The sequence below is a fragment of the Ictidomys tridecemlineatus genome, chromosome 14 (assembly GCF_052094955.1).
Source record: "Ictidomys tridecemlineatus isolate mIctTri1 chromosome 14, mIctTri1.hap1, whole genome shotgun sequence".
Classification (NCBI taxonomy): domain Eukaryota; kingdom Metazoa; phylum Chordata; class Mammalia; order Rodentia; family Sciuridae; genus Ictidomys; species Ictidomys tridecemlineatus.
This window is the reverse complement of record NC_135490.1, coordinates 64,623,045-64,645,061: the sequence shown is the minus strand read 5'-3', so window position 1 is coordinate 64,645,061 and position 22,017 is coordinate 64,623,045. Positions and strand designations below refer to the sequence as shown.

The 22,017-nt window shown below is 34.2% G+C and overlaps 1 protein-coding gene across 1 annotated transcript in view; it reads right to left on the bottom strand.

The window, feature by feature from the left end:
- The window catches only part of LOC101971294 (disintegrin and metalloproteinase domain-containing protein 18), a 142,841-nt gene that overhangs the window by 21,701 nt on the left and 99,123 nt on the right, over positions 1–22,017 (bottom strand). The window contains exon 17 of the mRNA XM_078031361.1: positions 19,228–19,308. Coding sequence (XP_077887487.1) covers positions 19,228–19,308 — 81 coding nt within the window. The remainder of the gene's footprint in view (positions 1–19,227; positions 19,309–22,017) is intronic.

The following is a 22,017-nucleotide window of genomic DNA, read 5'->3' as shown; positions in this document are numbered from 1 at the left end:
GGAGGTTAACAGATCTGTTTGTTTACTCTCACCTTTAGTTTTCATTATATTTAATAATTCTCTTCACTATAATGTAAATTGTTAAGAAAATTGTTTTCTTTTAGTGCCTTCTGAAATGTTACCTAATTTTTTCTTTAGCCATTATTGCCAGAATTTCTATCTTCAGATGAAGATAATATAAATTGTTAAGAAAATTGTTTTCTTTTAGTGTCTTCTGGAATGTTACCTAATTTTTTCTTTAGCCATTATTGCCAGAATTTCTATCTTCAGATGAAGATAATATAAATTGTTAAGAAAATTGTTTTCTTTTAGTGTCTTCTGGAATGTTACCTAATTTTTTCTTTAGTCATTATTGCCAGAATTCCTATCTTCATCCCTGTGCCGGTGAAGACAAAGATAAAACTAATCTACAGTTTCTGCAATAGCCATCACTGAACTGCTTACAGAACTTGCACTGAACTGCTTTCAGAACTATGTGTCATTTGTATGCATTGTGAACTATCTGTTGGTGCAGCGACTTGTGGTAGTGTTGGGGTATTTTTGCTGATGATTTCATCGGTGGTACAATTTTCCCAAAAGGAGCCGTCAATTGACTTGGTATATCTTCCTCCCTTCTGCTTGTCATGATCATTCAGCTAAAATTTGAGGGTCAACAGAGGTGAGGCAAAGAACCTCACCCCCCCCCCCCCCGCTGAGACCTCTCCACAGGTGTGGCTGTATACTGGACCGGTAGTCAATGACGGGTAAGATCCAATTACAATGGTACCAACCTAAGACAGGAGGCTGACGCCCTGAGGTCAGCTCATCCGAAGACGGGTAAGGACCATATGTATTGGACAACCTAAGGCAGGCACGGTCCATAAGCCACATGCTTGTTGTTTAAACAGAGAGGGGGAGATGTTGAGAGCCACAGCCAAAGGGGCCCCAGCAAACTTCCAGCTGCCAGCAAGCTTCAGACTGCCCCAGCAACATCTAGCTGATTGGCTCCTCTGCAGTGATGTTCATTGGGCTGTTTCCCTGCCCTTCAGACTGCCAGCTGATGATTGGCTCACAGCTGCCCCAGCAACATCTAGCTGATTGGCTCCTCCACGGAGCTGCTCATGGGGTGACTTCTTTGGCTCTGCCCACGCAACCCAGCCAATCGGCCTCAAGAGGAGGAGGATTGTGGGAGGTTGAAAGGCTGGTGTGGGGGAGAGAGGCTTGTGGAAGCCGGTGGTGGCAGTTGGGCTCTGAGGGTTTTTCCCTGGAGCTGTTTTGTTTGGCGTTTGTAGTTCTAAAAATAAAGTTAGTTTCTTTTTGACAAGTGGCTCCTGATTTGTGCCAAGCCAGACTTCGGCATCATAGTAGAAGAATTTTAATCTAAATAGATCAACAACTAGTAGAAAAAAATGAAAACTATAGTTAATTATCTAAGTCCTATAGAAATAGAGGTCATAATTCACTAATTTTGACCAATAGTTTTAGAATGAAATGTCTATATCCTTTAAGCCTGACAAGATTTGAGAAAGGTATGATAGAATGTTTCTCAAATCACTTTATAGTAATATCTCCAAATTTTTCACATCATGTTATAACTTGATGTTTGTTAATACCCAATTAGTTAAATGGAAAAGGATTAGGAAACATTATTTTTATTAAATTTTCTCTAAATAATTATATTTAAAAAGATAAATTATAAAATATTTGGGAATATATTATATATTGCTTTTATATGTGCATTTTTTAAATTTAATAAGTCTAATCTTAGATTTATAATAAAACACATAAACCAAAACTATAAGCTTACGTTGATAAAACTAAATCCATACTGGATTTTAGTAATCAGGCCCACAATATTTCTGCAAAAGGAAACTATGAAGCTTCTGTTGTGAAAAATACCATCACCATCATTTAACCAAAAATTCAAAGTTTTAATTAAAAATTACTAACCATGTAAAGAGACAGAATTATTTTAAAAATAAAAAGGCAATTTAAGATGATCTAAAGAGGAAACAGCAAAAAATAACTTTCCAGTCACTGTGTTAATATGCTCAAGAAAATGATGAAAAATCTACAAAATAAACAAAACCTTGGAGAATTTCAAAAGAAATCCAAATCCACCTGGAGCAATCAAATGGACATTCCTGGGTCTCTATGTTCAAGAACTAAGAAAAGTGTGCAGATAATTATTTATCAAAGAAGTGAAAATGCAACCTCAAATTTGTAATACCATTCTACAACCACCAGAATAGCCAAAATGAGCAAGATAGATATTTAAAGGAGTATAAATATGTCAAACCACATTTAAAATGTTTTGATATCATTTATTAAACCTATAGATTGCCTCTGAAAATACAGGGAAAGATAAATTTGGTTTTACCTGCTGAACTCTCACGATACAGTCAACACAGAAAGCCTCCATGACTACTGATGAGTGGGTGTGAAAATTCTCCAGGGGACAGCACTGCAAGTCTTCTAATTCATTTTAATTCTCACACTATATCTCATACTATTGGAGACAGTGTCACATTCCACAGGTTGAGGACTCATTCCCAAAAGACAGTTCCCTCATTTCAGATGCCAGGTACAAAACTAGCTTCTAGAACTTCTGGCCAACTGGTTATCAATTAGATTTGCCACAGTCACTTCCTAGGATCAATTAATTTACTAGAATGGCTCACAGAACTCATGGAAGCGTTTCACTTATAGTTACCCATTTACTACAAAGGGCATTTTAAAGGATATAAATGAACAGCCACATGAGCAAGATGTATAGGACAATCTCTGGATTCATCCTGAACACAGGAGCTTCTGTCCACATGGAGTTGATATATGCCATTCTCCCTGCAGATGCATGATCTAAGTCCAATGCTTTGGGATTTTTGGTTTTCTCAGACAGGCATGATTGATTACATCCCTGGCCTTTGGGTTCCAACCTCTCCCCTTTCCAGAAGTTGAGAAGTGGCTTGAAAGTTCCAATGCTCTAATCGTGTCTTCATCTTTCCATTGAGTGGTCTCTATCCTGAAGCTAGAGTCCCTGAGCTACCAGTTTTCTCATTAGATCCATCACTCCAGAGATGACAAGAATTTTAGGAGCCATAAGCAAGGAAACAGGGAAATTTAAATCCACATGTTAGGAATCAGAGAAAAAGACCAAATATATATTTCAGAGCAGCACATGTGTCTGTGCTATGACAATGATTTGATTCTTAGTTCTGTTATGGACAAGATTGTGTTCAACCCATCAAATTTGTACCCTGAAATCCTAAACTTCACTACCTCATAATGTGAATACCTCTGGAGATAAAAATGGTGGTTAAGTTAACTTGGGTCTTTCAGAGTGAGCCTTAAGGTAGTCTTTCTTGCATCTTTATAAAAAGGAGACATCTGTACATACAAAGAGCCACTGAGAGGTGTGCATACAGAAGAAAGATCACGTGAAGGCATCTTCAAGCCAAGGACAGAGAAAACAGAATTAAACCAACTTTGTTGACACCTTGATCTTGGACTTCTAGACCCCAAAATGATGACAAAAAATATATACCTGGTTTTTAATCTAGTCAGATATGGTATCTTGTTATGACAGCCTGAGCAAACTAACATTTATGCCAAGTAGAAATAGTATATGTTCACCAAAAGGTGTGAATAACAATCTTATTGCATCGTGTCTGGTAATAATAACAAAGCATAGCATAATGTAAAACTGGTAACTGCCAAAATGCCCACCAATAGTAGTGCAGTGGATGGTGATATACTTGCACAATACAAATATACTAAGAAATAAGATTGAGCCAAAAATTTACATGCAATAATATGGATAAAATTTAAAATAAGACAAATTTTTTCATGCCAGAAGGCAACAATTTTATAAATTAAATTTACATAAAATTCAAAATCAAGATAGTAGCTACGTTTCCAGGAAAGTCTTGACTAGAAGAAAGATAAAGAGTACTTGACAGATGCTAATAATATGAGACAATTATATGCTACAAAAAATAATTTATATATACTTAATATTTTTGAAAAGATTTAAATGAAGTTGCTACGTTCTAAGAAACTTGCATTATCAATGGAGAATGGAAAAAACACAAGACAATGAAACATTTTTATGAGAAAATTCAAAAACCCATGGTAATCAATGAGAGTAAAGAATTTTCTTACCTTTAAACAGAGGAAAAAGTATGACTTAATTGGAAATGTCACCACACAAGAAAGAAGGCAACAATACATAAAAAAATTTTAAAGATCTGACTACAAAATAAGTGAGGTAATAGACATCTTAATTAATTTTTTGATTCAATTATTCCACATTATGTACATATACTGAACATAACATTATACCCAGTGAATATATAATTAAGATTTGACACTTTAAAATAATATAATAAAAGGGAAGCACATACATATGAGACTTCAGTATATGTTAATAATTACAGTACATATATGTTTAAATACAAAGCCTGACAGTTAAATTAGAAAATCTATGATTCTTAGACAAATCTCAAACATGAGGTAGGGAAAAAGGACTGAAAACCTATATTATGCAGATACTTGTTAAAAGAAAGCTAATATATGTAAATGGACAATGCAAAGTAAAGCAAAATAATTGAGGAAATATTAAAAATTTAAGAGGATTATTTGTAAAATGTAAAATTTGTAAATTGATTTGACTATGTCACCCCAAAATTATACAAGGAAAACCGGATAGATTTATGGAGAAAAATAGTCACCTCCAAAATAGTAATGGGAACTTTCAATTCTGATAGGGAACTTACCCTATCAGAAACAAGAAAAAAATAAAGCATAAGAGACAATATAGAATAATCTTGAATTATACACATGTATATATGTCTGTTTTAGTGCTGGGGATCATACATATTAGGTAAGCACTCTTCCACCAAGCTGCATCCCCAACATCCCCAACCCAGCTCTTTCTCCCTTAATGCACATTGAATTAATAATCTCACAATATATACCAACGTTAATCATACACTCATGTCAGGAGCTGCCACACAGGAGTGAGAACGGACCCTTAGCCTTGAACAACGGAGGTGTGTGGGATTGGCTTCCCATCCAGACAGCAGGTGGACCCCACCTCTGCTCCAGGGGAATGATGCTCTTGGACTGGGTATCACCCAATGAAACTGGGCTACACCCCCCCTGAAGCCCCATCCCTTGCCTCATTTGAGTGGAACTTCCTCAAGTGTCTTTCTCTCAATAAACAGGGCTTAATATGTGCTCTCTCTCTCTCTCTCTCTCTCTCTCTCTCTCTCTCTCTCTCTCTCTCTTTTTGCCAGCCTCCCTTGTAGGAGCTGGGACAGAGGCACCATCTCTGAACCCCAAGAAAAAGGTATTTTCTCTGACTCTGTGTGATTATTTTGTGCCAGCCCAATTCACCTGGAGTGACCCTGACTGAGTTAGTCGAGTGTGGTGGCACTCATACACTGGGACATAAATTAAGTCACAACAAATTTTAAAACACTGAATTAATTTAGTTATGAACTAAAGGTAGGTCAATAAGAAATAAGTAACAAAAGATAAATGGTTTTACTTCTCATATGGAAGAGTGCATTTCTCTTTTTTATAATTATAAAGTGTAAATTTTGTACAAAATAACAATAACAATAAAACAGTGGTGCCTATAAAAGGCACAAACACTTGCAAAATAGTGGAATGTTGGAGGTGGAAATTACCCATATGGGAAGGGCTTTACACTGCAGCAGTTTTTCTCTTTTCTTTTTTTCTGACTGAATCAATCTATATTGCTTAGGCTGACCTCAAACACCTGGGGTCCTGCAATCCTTCTTGGTATAACACTGCCCCTGGCCTGGCAACCCCCTGGCCTGGCAACCACTTTAATCTGAGGACAGCAACACTCACAGAAGCAGTGGGACAGCTAAAATCTGATAAAAGTCATAATAATTGAGGACAGAGGAATCCAAACTCTCTCTATAAATTCAGCCCAAGTTTCTAGATAATCCCCGAATAATTATTATAAAAACTGTATGTGGGATAGAAGAGAAATATTTGATTCCAAATCATGGAAGATTCTGAAACCTCTCAATTATTGACAACTAGACAATTTTTAAGACAGTAGAGACACAGAGAATCTCAAAATAATTACCAGTTATGTAGACATAGTTGTTATTTAGAGGTCTTTAATCTTATGACTAATGGGTACAACCTGTTTTCACAGGTATATGGTATAATCATCTTTTCAAATGTACACAATATATTCATAGGACATATGGTATGCCATAAAGAAAGTGATAAAAGATTTAATAGAAATAAAAACAGAGGATATTCCCTGACCATAATGGAGTCAATAACAATTATTTGGAAAGAGCTAAACATTTTGGCAATAAATGCATTTCTAAATAATCCACTGTTCAAAGAAACAAATCAAAAAGAAATAAAAATTGATAGGTGATGACAATAAAACAGTAAAAATTTAGAAATACAACTAAAGAAAGGAAAATTTATAGTTTTAAATGCTTATTTTATAAACGAAAATCTAAAAGTCAATGATCTAAGTTTAATCCTAATGTCATAAAACAAAGATCATAATAAACCATCAGCTTAGTTTTATCAGAGCTCTCAGCCTCTTGCTAACCTACATTCCTCAGCCTCCTTTGGGAATTTCTTCAAATAAAGAAAACTAACAAATTTCAAGGTTATAACCTTTTCAGGAAAGTTTACAATTGATGGATGATTGATGTGGGATTTTAAAACCTTGAATCTCTCACTCCAACTTGGGTCATTTTTAACAGGTCATTTCATCTTTAGGACTTCCTAAACAGCTGAATGAAGTTTTTATTGGAAACTACTTTGCAGCTCAAATTCTCTCTCACCATGCCCAAATCTATTTTGCCTTTCTTTTCATAGATATTTATCTTTAAGAGCACTCTCTTTATTCTGCAGAATTACCTCCATCTCTTCAATTGCTGTCCAGTAAACACAACTTATAATAGTTGTGAGCATTAGTAATCTGAGAAAATGATATCTAGTTGGTCTTTTGGGGCTGAGTCACTTACTGTTCAGGTTTCATTGAAGACCTTGAGAGAGCATAGACAGCTTTTGGGATGCAGTGACATTTCTATTACTAAAATATTTATAGTTGTTAAACTGAAATAGTATACCAATGGAAGAAAATGAATTAACCCAGATGCCATGTTATGCATTTGAGATATGTGAAGGAAATAATGTCTAAAGAAAAAGTAATTTGATAGCTGTTCCCAAGCTTGGTAGCAATTTGGAAAGTGTGATTTTAAAGCTGAGCAAAAATAATAGTGACAACAGTATGCCAAATAGGGATAACAATTTGCCTCTAACTTTGAATAATTAACGGCACATGGAATACCATGTTTCCTCTTCTGGTTAAAGAATACCTCTGTACTCCAAATTTGTGGAGTTGTTTCACCTCAACTCCTTAGCAGAAATCAATGGGATGACCAAAAAGTTTGATTCAATTCTGCTACTAATAAGAGATAACAGACTAAGTGTAAAATAGTGACATCCTGAAATATGTGACATCCTTACCTGCCAGACTGAGTAAGAAGATCCATCCTCACCATTGTAGGCATGCATTATCTAATGGGTTAAGTATATAAACAGAGCAAAAGATGGGGAAAATGTGAAATTTCTTTCTGAAACCCATTTGCTTAGATATTATAGAATCAAAACTCCTTGTTTGAGGGCTTTTGAACTAAGGCTGCTTTACGCTACCTGTGGGTTTTTCTTGTTCCCTAGTTGGAAAATGACAGACTGTAAACTTTTTGGCCTTCATAGTCAGATAGCTAATTCCAATTTGTTCTGATTTTAAATTATGTTTTTGTTTTATTTGGGTTTTGGGGAGAAAGGGAGGAAGCCTGATATATCCATTATATGTGTGCTATACTTTCATATCTGTTTTGATAGGCTTTTTTTGCTGCCATGACCAAAAGACCTGACATAAACAATTTTAGAGGAGGAAATGTTCATTTGGGGGCTCATAGTTTCAGAGGTCTCAGTTCAGAGATGGCCAACTCCATTGCTCTGGGCTGGAGGTGAGGCAGAACATTATGGCAGAAGAGTGTGGAGGAGGAAAGCAGCTCAGGACATCACATCAGACAGAGACGGGGGCGGGGGGAGAGAGAGAGGGAGGGAGGGAGAGAGGCAGGGAGGGAGGGAGGGAGGAAGGAAGGAAGGAAGGAAGGAAGGAAGGAAGGAAGGAAGGAAGGAAGGAAGGAAGGAAGGAAAGAAGGAAGGGCTCTGAAGACCAGGAACAAAATATACCCCAAAGGCATGTCCCAATTGACCTATCTCCTCCAACTACACCCTATTTGCCTACAGTTACCATCCAGTTAATCCCCATCAAAGGATTATGCACTGATTAGGTCAATATTATCATAACCCAATCATTTCACCTCTAAACTTTCTTGTACTGTGTCTCACATGAAGTTGTGAGGGGCACATCACATGTAAACCATAACATCACCCTGGCTCCCAAATGCTCATGCGAATTTCACTATGCAAAATACATTTAGTCCATTTCTAAGAGTCCACATAGCCCATAACTGCCAAAATTCCAACTCCAAAGTGCCCTCTGAGACTCAGAACAAACACTCAGTGTGAGCCCTTGTAAAAATCAAAAGCAAGTTACATATATCCAATATATAAAGGCAAAGAGTAAACATTTACAGTCTTCAAGGGAGAAATAGGAGCACAGAAAGAAGAGATGGGACCAAAGCAAGACAGAAATCCAGCTAGGCAAACGAGTCCTGTAACTGCCAATCCAGCATCTGGGGCACATGACATCATGATGTTCTCACCAAAGGACTTGTGTCGCTTTCTCTTTATGGCTTTGCTAATTGTAGCCCAAATGGCTTCTCTTTTGTCTTATTTCTGCTTGATTCCTTCCTGAAGCTGACCTCAGCAGACTTTCCACTAGCTCTCTTAAGCTTGGAATCGCCACTGTAGCTGAAGCTTCAGCTTCCTTTTCATTTCTTCATGCATTGCCTTCTCAAGGGCTGCCCAGACTTGCTGCACTTTGCCTAAGTCTTGGGCCTTCCTTTGAAATCTGTGTAAGCCTCCATGACCTCTAAATTCAGCATCTTGTAATTCTGAAGAACCAGCACCACATTGTTGATGGTCTGCCACCATCTTGAACAGTAAGCAAGTCTCTAGGGAATGCTGCAGTAGGCTCTGAGTGCCTAGGTGACTAAACATAGTGAAATAACTTCCTAGGACCCCTGTGCAAGCAGGGTGTACCATTGTCTTCTTTCTCTTTCTCTCTCTCTCGGGAGGAGGAAGAGGAGGAGGAAGAGGAGGAGAAGGAGGAAGAAGAAAAGTTGATTTGGAGGCTCATGGTTTAAGAAGTCTCAGTTTCCATTGATCACTTCTCAAAAAGAATTTTTACATTTATACCTTTGAGCTTAAGATAGGTGTGGTCGTGCCAATTCCTGAGTTTCCCTCAAGGCATCTTTCTTATTGTTCTTAAGTAAAGTATCCAGTGTTTCTTTAGTGACTATAATCCATTTAACAACCACAACTTCCTTAGCCCCAGTTTTACTTGCAATTTACTGGGAAAATTCCAAGTTTTTCAAATCTCCCTGCTCTACTTTCTGCTCCTGATTGTCATAGTATACTTGGCTAAAAGCCACCGGTAATATCCATGCCATTGCCTAAATGCTATGCTGTCTAGAAATTTCTTCTGCTAAATTTAGAAGTTCATCACCTTTAATTCAGCCTCAGGAAAAGTCTCGGGATATGGGAAAAGTGCAGACAACTTCTTAGCCGGAACCCCATATGAATGGTCTCTAGTCCAATTTTCAGTGGAGTCTTTTTTCCCCTCTGACACCTCTTGAACCCAGTCTTTACTGTTCATAGTCCTATCAGCATTCTGGTCTTTTTAGCTCCCACCATAATTGCTCATTAAGCTCTGCTTATGCAATCTGAAGCTTTTCCAGTTTTTAACCTCTCAAAATTCCTTCCTTCACAAACCAGATTCAAAGGCTTTTAAACCACATGGTCAGGTTAGTCATAGCAATGGCCCCTCTTCTCAGTACTTCTCCCTGCTGTGACGAGAAACTGTGTCAATAACATTTTAGAGGAGGAAAAGTTCATTTGGGGACTCACAGTTTCAGAACTTTTAGTTCTATTGCTCTGGGCTAGAGGTAAGGCAGAACATCATGTTGAAAGAATGTGGAAGAGGAAAGCAACTTAGGACATGGGAATCAAGAAGCAGAGAGAGAGTCTTCTCTTACCATGGACAAAATATATATCCCAAAGGCATGCCCCTAATGACTCACTCACTCCTCTTCCAGTCACATACCTGCCTACAGCTTCTATCCAGTTAATCCCTATCAGGGGATCAATGCACTGATTAGGTTAAGACTTTCATAACCCGAAAATTTCATCACTAAACTTTCTTGTCTTACACATGAAGTTTTTGGAAACACAATCATGTCTAAATCATAACAACATGTTTTAAATTGTCCTACAATCCTTAGAATTTTTTTCCTGATTTTTTAGTTTTTTTTTTCCTTTTTACATTTTAATTTTTGAAATTTCTATAGACATTTCCTCAAGCTCACCAATCACTTCTTCAACCATGTTCAATCTATTGATGAACCCACCCAGGGCATTCTTCATTTAAGTTAGATTTTTTTCTTTTTTCTAATATTTTATTTTAATTATTTCTTAGATTTCAATCTCTTTGATTATATTATCCATCTGGTTTTGCATGCTTTCTCCACTTTCCCCAAACATATTGAGTCATATTTGTTTTAAAAACCCAGTCTGATAATTCTGATCTTTCATCCAGTTGAGTTCTGGCCCTTGTTATTCCTTGTTATTTCTCTTAAAGTTGTGTTTTTCATCTTGTAATTTATTATTGAAAGTTGGATATATATGTATGTATGTGTGTGTGTGTGTGTGTATATTTACTTATTATATATATATATATATATATATATATATATATATATATATATATATATATATATATAAGTAAAACAAACTGGATCAAATATTTTTTTTGTTTACTGCCTTGTATTGACATAGGTGTCAGCAGCTATCTATAATTTCCTCTCTTGTTCTTCTTTTTTGTTTCCTCTATTATCTTTGAGTTGCCTTAGAAATTTTTCAAACAAGGTCTAAGACATGCAGTTTTATTTTTTAGTTGTATTCTCCTTTACAGAGTTCTTTTTTGTGGTTAAAAATATGGAGAAACAAGCATTCTGTAGTTTAACCTTAGGTGTCTGGTTGTTAATGAGCTTATGACCCTATGATCTGACATGTGGACATATTTTGCAGCCAAACTGCAATTCATGCCACAGGAAAGCTAGTGGGATCAGGAATTAGAAATTACTCTTACCCTATGCAGGAGTTTTTAAAAAGTTCTTTTTTTAAAAAAATATATTTTTGTTGTTGTTGGTAGACCTTTATTTTATTTATTTATATGTTGTGCTGAGAGTCAAATCCAGTGCCTCATACATGCCAGGCAAGTGCACTGCTACTGAGCCACAACCCTAGTCCTTAAAAACGTTCAATGTGAGCATTTCTGTTACCCCAGGTACAATGTTGGAGTGTATTTTAGTTGAGTGAATATTTCCTTTCTGTTTTAAGTTGGAGAATTCTGAAATTAGGTATTTCCTTTCATTCAAGTTAGGATCTGTTAAACTCAAGTCATTTAGGTGCTGATGAAATATTTTACTTTCAGTGTCAGTTCATTCATAAAACACAATTCTTGGAGTATATTTCAGCATAACTACTTTTTCCTCCCCATGCTGGAATCATGGTGGGGGAAGACAGGTCATGCTTTCTAATCTTCACTATCAGAATTTGATTGGTCCCCAGGTGGTAAAACTCATGAAAGTGTAGGAATCTCTCCTAAGACTGGGTCCCTGTGATTTTTCACTCTTAAACTTGTCTACACTAGTCCCCAGCAATCCATTAACTATATTTTAGATTTTGTTACTCCATGGATTCCTGTGGAGTTTTCTGTCTGTGGATTTGTTCTAAACTTCTGTATCCATATTTATAAATTTACAATTTTGAGGGCAGTGTTGGCATTGTGACCATTCTCTGATGGATCTAAAAAGTGTTGCTGGTTTTTAGTTTATTTGGCTTTTTTTCTTATTATATGGATGGCAATGTTTGACTTCCAAGTTGCTCACATGCCAGACTAGAAACTGGAAATCTATAATGGAAATTTTTCATAAGTTGGCATCATTTCTTCTCATATGTTTGGCATAATTTGTTGTGGTAGCCATTTGGATCTACTTTATTGTAATAAGGCAAATGATTACAGTTTTTTTCAATAATAACAAATTATTTTCTTAAGTTAGTTTTCTCAAGATTATTTTCTTAAGTTTTCCAACAATTCTGCCATTTCATATACATTTTCAATATTTTAAATTATTTGTTTTATAGTTTTTTCTAGTGTGAGATGCAATAATAATCTACTCCTCTTGTTTTTCTGATGTTATAAATGAAAACTTTTATGAAAATATGCTATTAAATAATAAGACCATAATTTGAACATATAATAAGTATGCAGTTCAGCTAATTTTCAAACAGAAAAGCATAACTAACTGAGATATACTGAAGTAATATTATGCCACCAACATCCTAGAAGCCCATGTATGCCCCATTCAATGAATTAGAAATTTCTGAAGGGGAATTAATTGCTATTATAATTTCAAACACTTTAGATGGGGGTTTTTGTTTCCAAAACTTGATTTTTTCATATATGGCATGATTAAATATACTTTCTGCCTTCTCTCAAAAAATAAATGAGGAATAGAGAGAAAGTTCCCCAAACTGAGAAAGAACATCTACAAAAAATTCCTCCACTTAACATCACAATGGTAAAAGAAAATCAGAGGCTTTCTTGGTAATATTGGAAGCCATGCAAACATATCTCTCTTCACTGCTCCTTTACAGCACTGCACTATAAGTTCTAGGAAATGCAATAAGACAAGAAAGGGAAATGAAATATTTAAAAATTGGGAAGAAATAAATAAAATGTATTTGTTCTTAAATATCATGATCATCTGTGCGAACAACTTAAAAAAAGTCAGTGAGAGTATACCAGTACTATCAAGTGATTATGACAAAGTTTACATAACGTGATATTAATGTACAAAAGTCAAATGCTTATCTATATAGAGCAAAAAGCAATTGACATTTAAAATTAAAAATATAATACAATTTGTCCTGGAACAAAATGTCATTCTTACTTATAAATTGGGTAACTTATCTTCATGATCTATGTTAGAAAGCCATAAAAATCTGATTAAACAATCTGAAAGGTCTACATAAATGTAGGGATGTTCCAATGGAAAAAAGACTCTATATAACAAAGATATCAATTCTTTCTTATTTGATCTATACATTAAACAAAATCCCGATCAAAATCCCAGTTGATTTAATTTGGATATTGACAAACTGATTTTTCAAACTAAAGTTTTCATGTAAAGACAAAAGACAGATTAGCCAACAAAATGTTGAAGAACAAAGATGGACCACTTTGCTGACCCAACATCAAGATTTACTAAAAAGCTACATTAATCACAAAAAGTGTAGCATTAGCAGTAGAATAAAAATAAATAAATACATATAACAGGAGAGAATCTAATATTAGATCCAAATAAATATGTTCAAATAGAAATCAAATATATTCTTTGATAAAGAAGTAAATGTAATTTTCTTTTCCATGATTTTCTGACAAATAGTGCTAGATATCCTCAGCACAATATAAATCATTATGGTTTTCATAATACAACTCTAAAATGGATCATAGACTTAAAAGGAAAATTAAAAGTCATTAAATTCCTAGAAGACAATGTAGAAGAAAATCACTCTAAAATGGATCATAGACTTAAAAGTAAAATTAAAAGTCATTAAACTCCTAGAAGACAATGTAGAAGAAAATCTAGTGATATTGACTTTGATGATGGGGACTTTCAGACATAATGCCAAACTTATTATTCTATAAAATACAAATAGATGGGCTTCATTAAAACTGACTCTCTGTTCTGTGAATGGTATTCAAGGAAACAAAAGTCACAGACTGAAAGAAAATATTTATAAGATGACATATCTAATAAAGGACTGAGCCAAAATATACAAAGAACTAATACTCAACAATGTCAAAATTCCTTTTTTTAAAGAGGCAAAGAATATAACAGATACTTCTTCAAGAAGATAGGTAGATGGTGAAAAACTTATAAAATAATGATCAAAATTATATCATTAGGGAATGATAAATTAAAATGAAAACCAGTTAGTCCTACGCAGTAATTAGAACAGTTAAAATCCAACACATCAATTGTTGGTGAAGACATCTATCAATGGGAACTCCCACTCATATTTTATAGAAATGAGGTACAGCCACTTTAAAAGACAGTTTGGCAATTCTTTACAAAACCAAACAAGTTGCCATACAAACCAGTAATTGTGCTTCTTTTTGTTTACCAAACAGATTTGAAAATTTACATCCACACAAAAACCTGCACCTAAGTAATTATAGTAGCTTTATTAATAGTTATCTAAAATTAGAAGAAACAAATTAGTCTTTTCATGGAGAAATGAACAAACTGTGTTACCTTTGTATAATGTAATACTATTCAGTGACAAAAGGAAATCCACTATAAAGCCACTAAAAAATATAGATAATCTTAGATTAAATATTGCTAAGTGATAGTAAAAAGATCATTGGAGTTTGAAAGGCTATAGGAAATGTGTAGTATGTCATATAGTATATTTTTAGGACAGGGAAACTATTCTGTATGACATCATCATGATGAATACATGTCATATATATTTGAATACCCATAATATGTACTAAAAAGCATTGATCTTAATACAAACTATGGGGAACCTAGATAATAATCCCGTATAAAGATGACATACGAGTTATATCAACTATACCATACTAAAACAAGACACAAAGATATAAATAATAGCAAAAATGGGGTCAGGGAGAGAAAAGGGGACATATAGCAACTGTCCTTACATGGCACTTTTTCTCCGAACTATAAACTGTCCTGAAAATGTCTACAAGTTTTGAAAGGTACTATAGAAAATATATAAGAAGCACCCGCAACATAGCATAACCTTGATATTGGTATTAAGTAAAAATGTTAAACAAAGATATTAAGTACAACATATTAAACTTATGATAAACAGAATTCATAGAATTTTAACAGTTGTACCAAACAAAATATTCAAAAATTGAAAAGATCATGAATGGTTTAATTCGGGAATTGAAAGATGATATCTAACTAAAAACTCAGTTAATTTATCCATGCATTGTTATGGTTTGGATGGGAGATGTCACCCAAAACTCAAGTGTGAGGCAATTCAAGAAAGTTTAGAGAACAAATGATTGGATTATGAGAACCTTAACCCGTTCAATTAATTAATCCCCTGAGGCGATTAACTGAGTGATAACCAAAGGCAGGTGATTCAGCTGTTTATGGACTGAAACTTCTGAAACTGTGAGGCCCAAGCTTTTTCTCCTTTAAAATTGTTCTTGGCAGGTTCTTTTGTAACAGCAATTAAAATGCTGATTAAAACAGAAATTGGTACTGAGAGTGGGATCCTTACTGTGACTAACCTGACCATGTGGTTTACAAGCTTTTGGAATTCTTTGGGATTTGTTGGAGGAATTTTGGCAAGTTTATTGATGCAAGCTGGAAAAGTCTTAGATTGTTGTAAATGGCGCTTAATGAGCAATTTTGGTGGAAGCTCAGAAGACCAGAATGCCAATCGGACTATGGACAATAAAGACAGGGCTTAAGAAGTTTCAGAGAAGGAGGAGTCTATTGGAAATTGAGTTAGAGGCCATTTGTGTTATGCTCTGGCTGATGCATTTTGCCTGTGTCCTGAGATTTTCTGTGAAGCTAATTTTAAAAGTGATGGACTTCTTAATCTGGTGGAAGAAATTCTAGGCAATTTAGTATTCAGACAGTGGAATGATTATTGCTGGCAGCTTTTAGCCAAATTTATTGTAATAATCAGGAACAGAAAGCACAACAGAAAGATTTTTAAAAATTAGACTTGAAAAGTGGGAGCAAAACTGAGGCCAAGGAAGTTGCAGTTGTTAAAGACATTACTGCCACCAAAGAAATGCTAAATATTTTGCTGAAGATATGAAAGATAGCTTAAGGGCATCTCATGAATTGGCAACACCACACTCATCTCAGGTTCAAGGGAATAAAAGTAAAAATTCCTTTGAGAAGAGACCAATGGGGAGACTTGCTTGCACTGGGTAGCCTAGGATTTTTTTTTTTTTGTACTCATGCTCAGCTGCCCAGGATGCAGCAGCTGTGATCCCTAGAGGCTTGCCTACTGCTCAAAATGATGGCAGACCTCAGCAACAATCCTGGTTCTGCAGGATTACAGGATGCTGGAGTTAGCAGGTCTTAGAGGCTTCCACTAAGATTTCAAAGGAAGGCCTTGGAGGCCAGACAATGTGCACGAAGTTTGGAGTCCTTGTGTGTAGCCCCATAGAGGGCAATGCATGGAGAAATGAGGAGGAAACCTAAGCAGGAGTGGGGAACCCCAAGATTTAAGAAACTCTAGTATAGTGAAACATCTGTTGAAGAATACTATGGGAATTGAGCATAGACAAGCCAAAAGAGAAGCCATGTGGGTTGCAATCAACAAAAACAGAGGGTCAGAGCTACAAAAGCCTTTGATGAAAATATCATGATACCATGTACTCCAGATGCTGGACACAGATCTGAAGAACTTCTTTGCCCAGTTGAATTTCTGTCTCGCTTTGGTCCCCTCCCTTTTTTCCTATCCCCCTATTTCTCTGAATGACAATATTTACTCTGTACTTTTATATATTGGATACTTGTAAATTGCTTTTAATTTTTACAGGAGCTCACAATGTGAGCTTTGAGTCTCACAGGTGTCTTTTGGGGAATTTTGGAACTATTTAGTCTATGGGGACTCTTGAAAATGGACTAAATATATTTTACATTGTGAGATCATCAGCTTTATGGGGCCAGGAGATATGGGTCATGTGTGAGGCAATGCAAGAAAGTTTGGAAGAGAGATGATTGGGTTATGAAAGCTTAACCCAATAAGTGAAATAATCCCCTCATGGGATTAACTGAATAGGTAGGGTGTGACTGGAAGAGGTGCATCCTAGGGTCCATGCCTTTAGGGTATATATTTTGTATCTGGTAAGTGGAGTCTCTCTCTCTGCTTTCTGATCATCATTGTGAGCTGCTTCCCTCTGCTATGCCATTCCACCATACTGTTCTGCCTCACCTTGAGCCCCCAGGGATGGAGCTAGCTGTCTATGGACTGAGACCTCTGAAACTGAGAGCTTCCAAATAAACTTTTCCTACTCTAAAATTGTTATTATCAGGTCTTTCAGTTACATCAGCTAAAAGCTGACTAAAACATGCTTTGATAGATTAAAAAAGAGAATTTATATGTTAAGAGCAACAGATATTTTAAAAACTCAGACAAAATTCAGCATTGATTTATATAAAAAGAGTGAATTGAAATATAAGGATTATTTTCTTTAATGTGAAAAGCATTTAACCAATTTTCTGTAAACATTAAAGTAAAATGTGAGGTTGTAAAATCATTTCTTTCACTATGAGGACAATATAAGTATATTCACCACTTATATTCATTTGCATACTAAAACTTTGAATTTAGTACTCTGTTCTTTTCCTAACTTTCTAATATTGATGCCTGGATTACTAATTTTCAGAGTAATAAAATGATAAATTTCTAGGGAAATTAGTCAAGAAAAAAGTATACCATTAATGAAACAAGAATAAGACTATAATTGTCAATATTTTATAATTGAAATATAAAATATATTCAGCAATAAAGAAAGTCAGCTACAAAGTCATGGAAAGGTATAAAAGAATTTTAGATAAATGTTGCTAAGAGATCGTAAAAATATAATTGAAGTTTGGAGGGATAGTGGAAAAACATAAAATGTGGCACAGGACATTTGTAGGGCAGTGAAACTGTGCTGTATGATATTCCATCATGGATACAAGTCATTACACATACTTGAAGGCCAATAATGTGCACTATTTCTGAACACTTATGTACTAATAAAACTGATCTGAAAATGAAAACAATAGAGCAGTCCATTGAAATCTGGCATTGGGGTATAAACATAGCTTTTCCTAAATTCAGTTACTTTTTAATTAATTAATTATTTTTGAAGAGTTTTATTTTTAAATATTTCTACTGTGGAATATAGCATTCACAGAAAATTATAAACAAAAATTAATATAAAAGTTCTAACTTACAGACTTTCTTAATGAATGTCCTATTTCATTACATATTTCATCAAAATGAAAACATCTAGAATGCCTAGTGACAGTTGTAGTACTCTTCCAAGAAAACATTTCATATCTGATTAAAGCAAAGTATGAAACTTCACAATGATAACACTGATTTGAGATTTTATAAAAATATTAAGATTGAATGATTAAAACAGGAAATTGGACAAAATGATGCAACCAATCATGGAAAACATTGTTACTGAAAGTGAAAACCAGAACATGGTTATTTCCTTGTTAACAGTTCATAACAGATTAATGACAATGTGGCAGCATTTTTTTTCTTCAGCATCAAAACAATTTAAAAATTACAAAGTTGAATACTAATATATTTTATTAATTTTAGTCCATCCATATATCATTGACTGGATCATATACTCATCTTCTTTTAGAAAATTAACAAAAATCCCAAAATTATAAATTGTAAAATATATGTGATGTAAAAGTACAACAAATTTATCTTAATAGATTAAAATAGGTGAACAATTGAGAAAAAAAATACATTTTTTTCAAATGAGGCTAAGTTTTCTATTGGAAACCTATTCATAGGTATAATATAAAAAATACTTAGCATGTTAATGTTTTTATTATTTTTGTAAAATATTTTAGAGCCATACATTTTCATTATTAAGCATGTGAGAGAGAAAAAATGTTCATAACATAAGTTAAATATTAATTTATTGTGTATACAAAAGAATAAACGCTTTTCACAGGTTGTGAATGCTTATAACAAATTAAATAAACATCAAGTACAATCCAATTAAAAATGTTAAATTAACTCAATTTTTTTCATAATAATCTTGGTCAGTTTTAAAGACAAAGTTAGTTTTAAAGTAACATAGACCCTCAATCTCCTCAAACAGGATAATTATTTACTTTGAATTACTCATGATAATAAATGAAATTTAGAATTACTGAAGAAAAAGTTACTTACCCCATTCCCCTTGCATTTTTTAGTGGCATTACAGTTATATCTCATTAAATGGGTTTCTCTGCAGGTTTTATTTACACAATACTAAAATAAAACATAAAATAATCATTCTAAGTTTCATGTAAAATAAAAAAAATTAGTTTGTCACATGCTTAAGAGATGCACACGTTGAAAATTTTCTATTCATGTTATTATTCTGATTCTGGTACAAAAATTCTCATATTTCAATATAATAATCTCAGCAGTCATACTTTCAAGAAAAAAATCTGAGCAGCCTGCCTTCACATGGTTTCTGTAAATATTATATATAGTCATTGATTTTGATATCTATAGCTAGGATTATTCTGAATTTTATATCAGTGGTATTTTTATTGTTAACATTTTTAAAAATTTTGTATTTGTTCTTTTTAGTTATACATGACAGTAGAATGTATTTTGATATTTCACACCTGCATGGAGTATAACTTCCTATTTTTGTGGTTGTACATGATATGGATTTATACTTGCATATTCATATATGATATGTTAACATTCCATTATGCATAATTAGATAATGATTTGTCATGTCATTTGAGTAAGCCATTAATAATTAGTCATCTGGGTATGTGATTATTTTTGCCTCATTTACCTTTTTCCAATTTAACTAGTTTTGTAGGGATATTTTTGGAAAATAATAGCATAAAGTGTGATTGAGTAATTCACAATATGAGGTTAGCAAACAAGAGTAAAAATTAGCTTTTTTCCCTCAAAATTAATGAATGAATTAGAAGATGTATATGCTACCCCAGTTTTGCTCCTGTACCCAACATGTTGTTGGCTTTTTGAGCTATAGTAATTTGGTAAGAACAAGAAAGAAAAGACATCCATATTTTAAAGGAAGTAGTAAAATAATTTCTGTTCATAATAACATGATTTTATTTGCAGACTATCTAAAAAGTAGAAAAACTTAACTATTATACATAAACAGAAGCACATGGATACACACACACACACACACACACACACACACACACACACACACACCTGATACAACTATCAATGAATTAGCAAAGTTTTAGGATAAAATATTAGCATATAAAAGTCAGTTGCATTTCTATACACTAGCAAGAGCCAAACCAAGGAGGAAAATTTAAAATCCATTTATAATCATGAAAAACCAAGAAGAGAGACGTGTATAGTAAAAACTCTAAAACATCATTGATAAAAATAAAGAAGACATACGTAAGTAGATGTCATGTGTTGAAAGCATTGTTAAGATGAAAATGCAACCCACAGAAATTTAGAGATTCAATGCAAATCTTATAAAATCCTAATAACATTTTTTAAATAGAAAAACCCATCCTAAATTTCAAATGAATGTTCAAGAGATGCCAAATAATCAAAATGGTCTTGAAATAAAAGAAAAAAGTTAAGGGACTCACACTTTCTGATTAAAAACAAAACTCCAACTTACTGCAAAGTCACAATAGTAACATAAATAAACTCAATGAGATAAATTAGCCCAGAAATAACTGATATTATACCTGATCAAATGATTTTCAATGAGGCTACTAAAGTTATTCAATGGGGAAAATCAATGCCTTTTTAATAATGTTGTGAAAACTGGATATTAATATAAAAACAAAGGAGACTGAATTTGTATATTGATGTGATATGCAAAATGAACTTGAAATGAATAAAAAATATAAACATAGAAGCTGAGACTACAAAGATCTTAGAAGAAAATATAAGAAAAACTTTCCAAGACTTGGATCCGGCAATGACTTATTAGATATACTTCCTAAATCACAAGCAACTGAAAGCAAAAATAGATAAATTGATTTTTCTTTTTTTTTTTTTTTTTGGTACTGGGGATTAAACTCAGGGGCACTCAACCACTGAGCCACATTCCCAGCCCTATTTTGTATTTTATTTAGAGACAGGGTCTCACTGAGTTGCATAGGGCCTTGTTTTTGCTGTGGCTGGCTTTGAACTGGCCATCTTCCTGCCTTAGCCTCTTAAGCCACTAGGATGACAGGCAGGCACCACTGCACCCAGCAATAAATTGAATTTAATGAAAAATTAAACATAAAAAAATTGTGAATCTATAAACATTACCAAAAGACTGAAAAGACAACTTATAGAATGCTAAAAAATTGTTAGCAAATTATGTCTGATAAAGTATTAATATTTAGTGTATAGAGGGAACTTCTAAAACTAAAAATCAAGTCAATTAGAAATAGTCCAAGGTCTTGAATATACATATCTTCAGAGAAGATAAATGAGAGAAAATATGCAAATGAAAAGCACCATCATTAATCATTCATGAAATGCACGTTAACATATAAGTAGTATATTAGTTAGCTTTATGCTGCTGGGAACCAATACCTGAGAAACACACCTGAAGGAGTAAGTATTTATCTTGGCTCACAATTTCTAATGTTTTCAAACAAGGTCAAGCCCATTCCATTTATTCTGGGCCTGTGGTGAGACAGAATATCATGGCAAGGGCAGGGCAGGAAAAAGATGCTCACCTCATGGCAGCCAGGAAGGCAGTAGAGGAAGAGAGTACAGAAGCAAAAGAAGTAGGAAGGGTCAGGAGACAAGACATACCCTTCCAGATCACACCTGTAGTGATCTACTTCTTCAAACCAGGCCTAATGCCTAGTTTCTACCACCACCCGATACTGCCATTCAATTAGTAATCCATCAACGGATTAATTCACCGAGGTCTTATTCCAATTATTTCCCAAGAGCCCTACATTTGAACACCACCACATCAAGGAAAAAAATGTCAACATACACGGCTTTGGA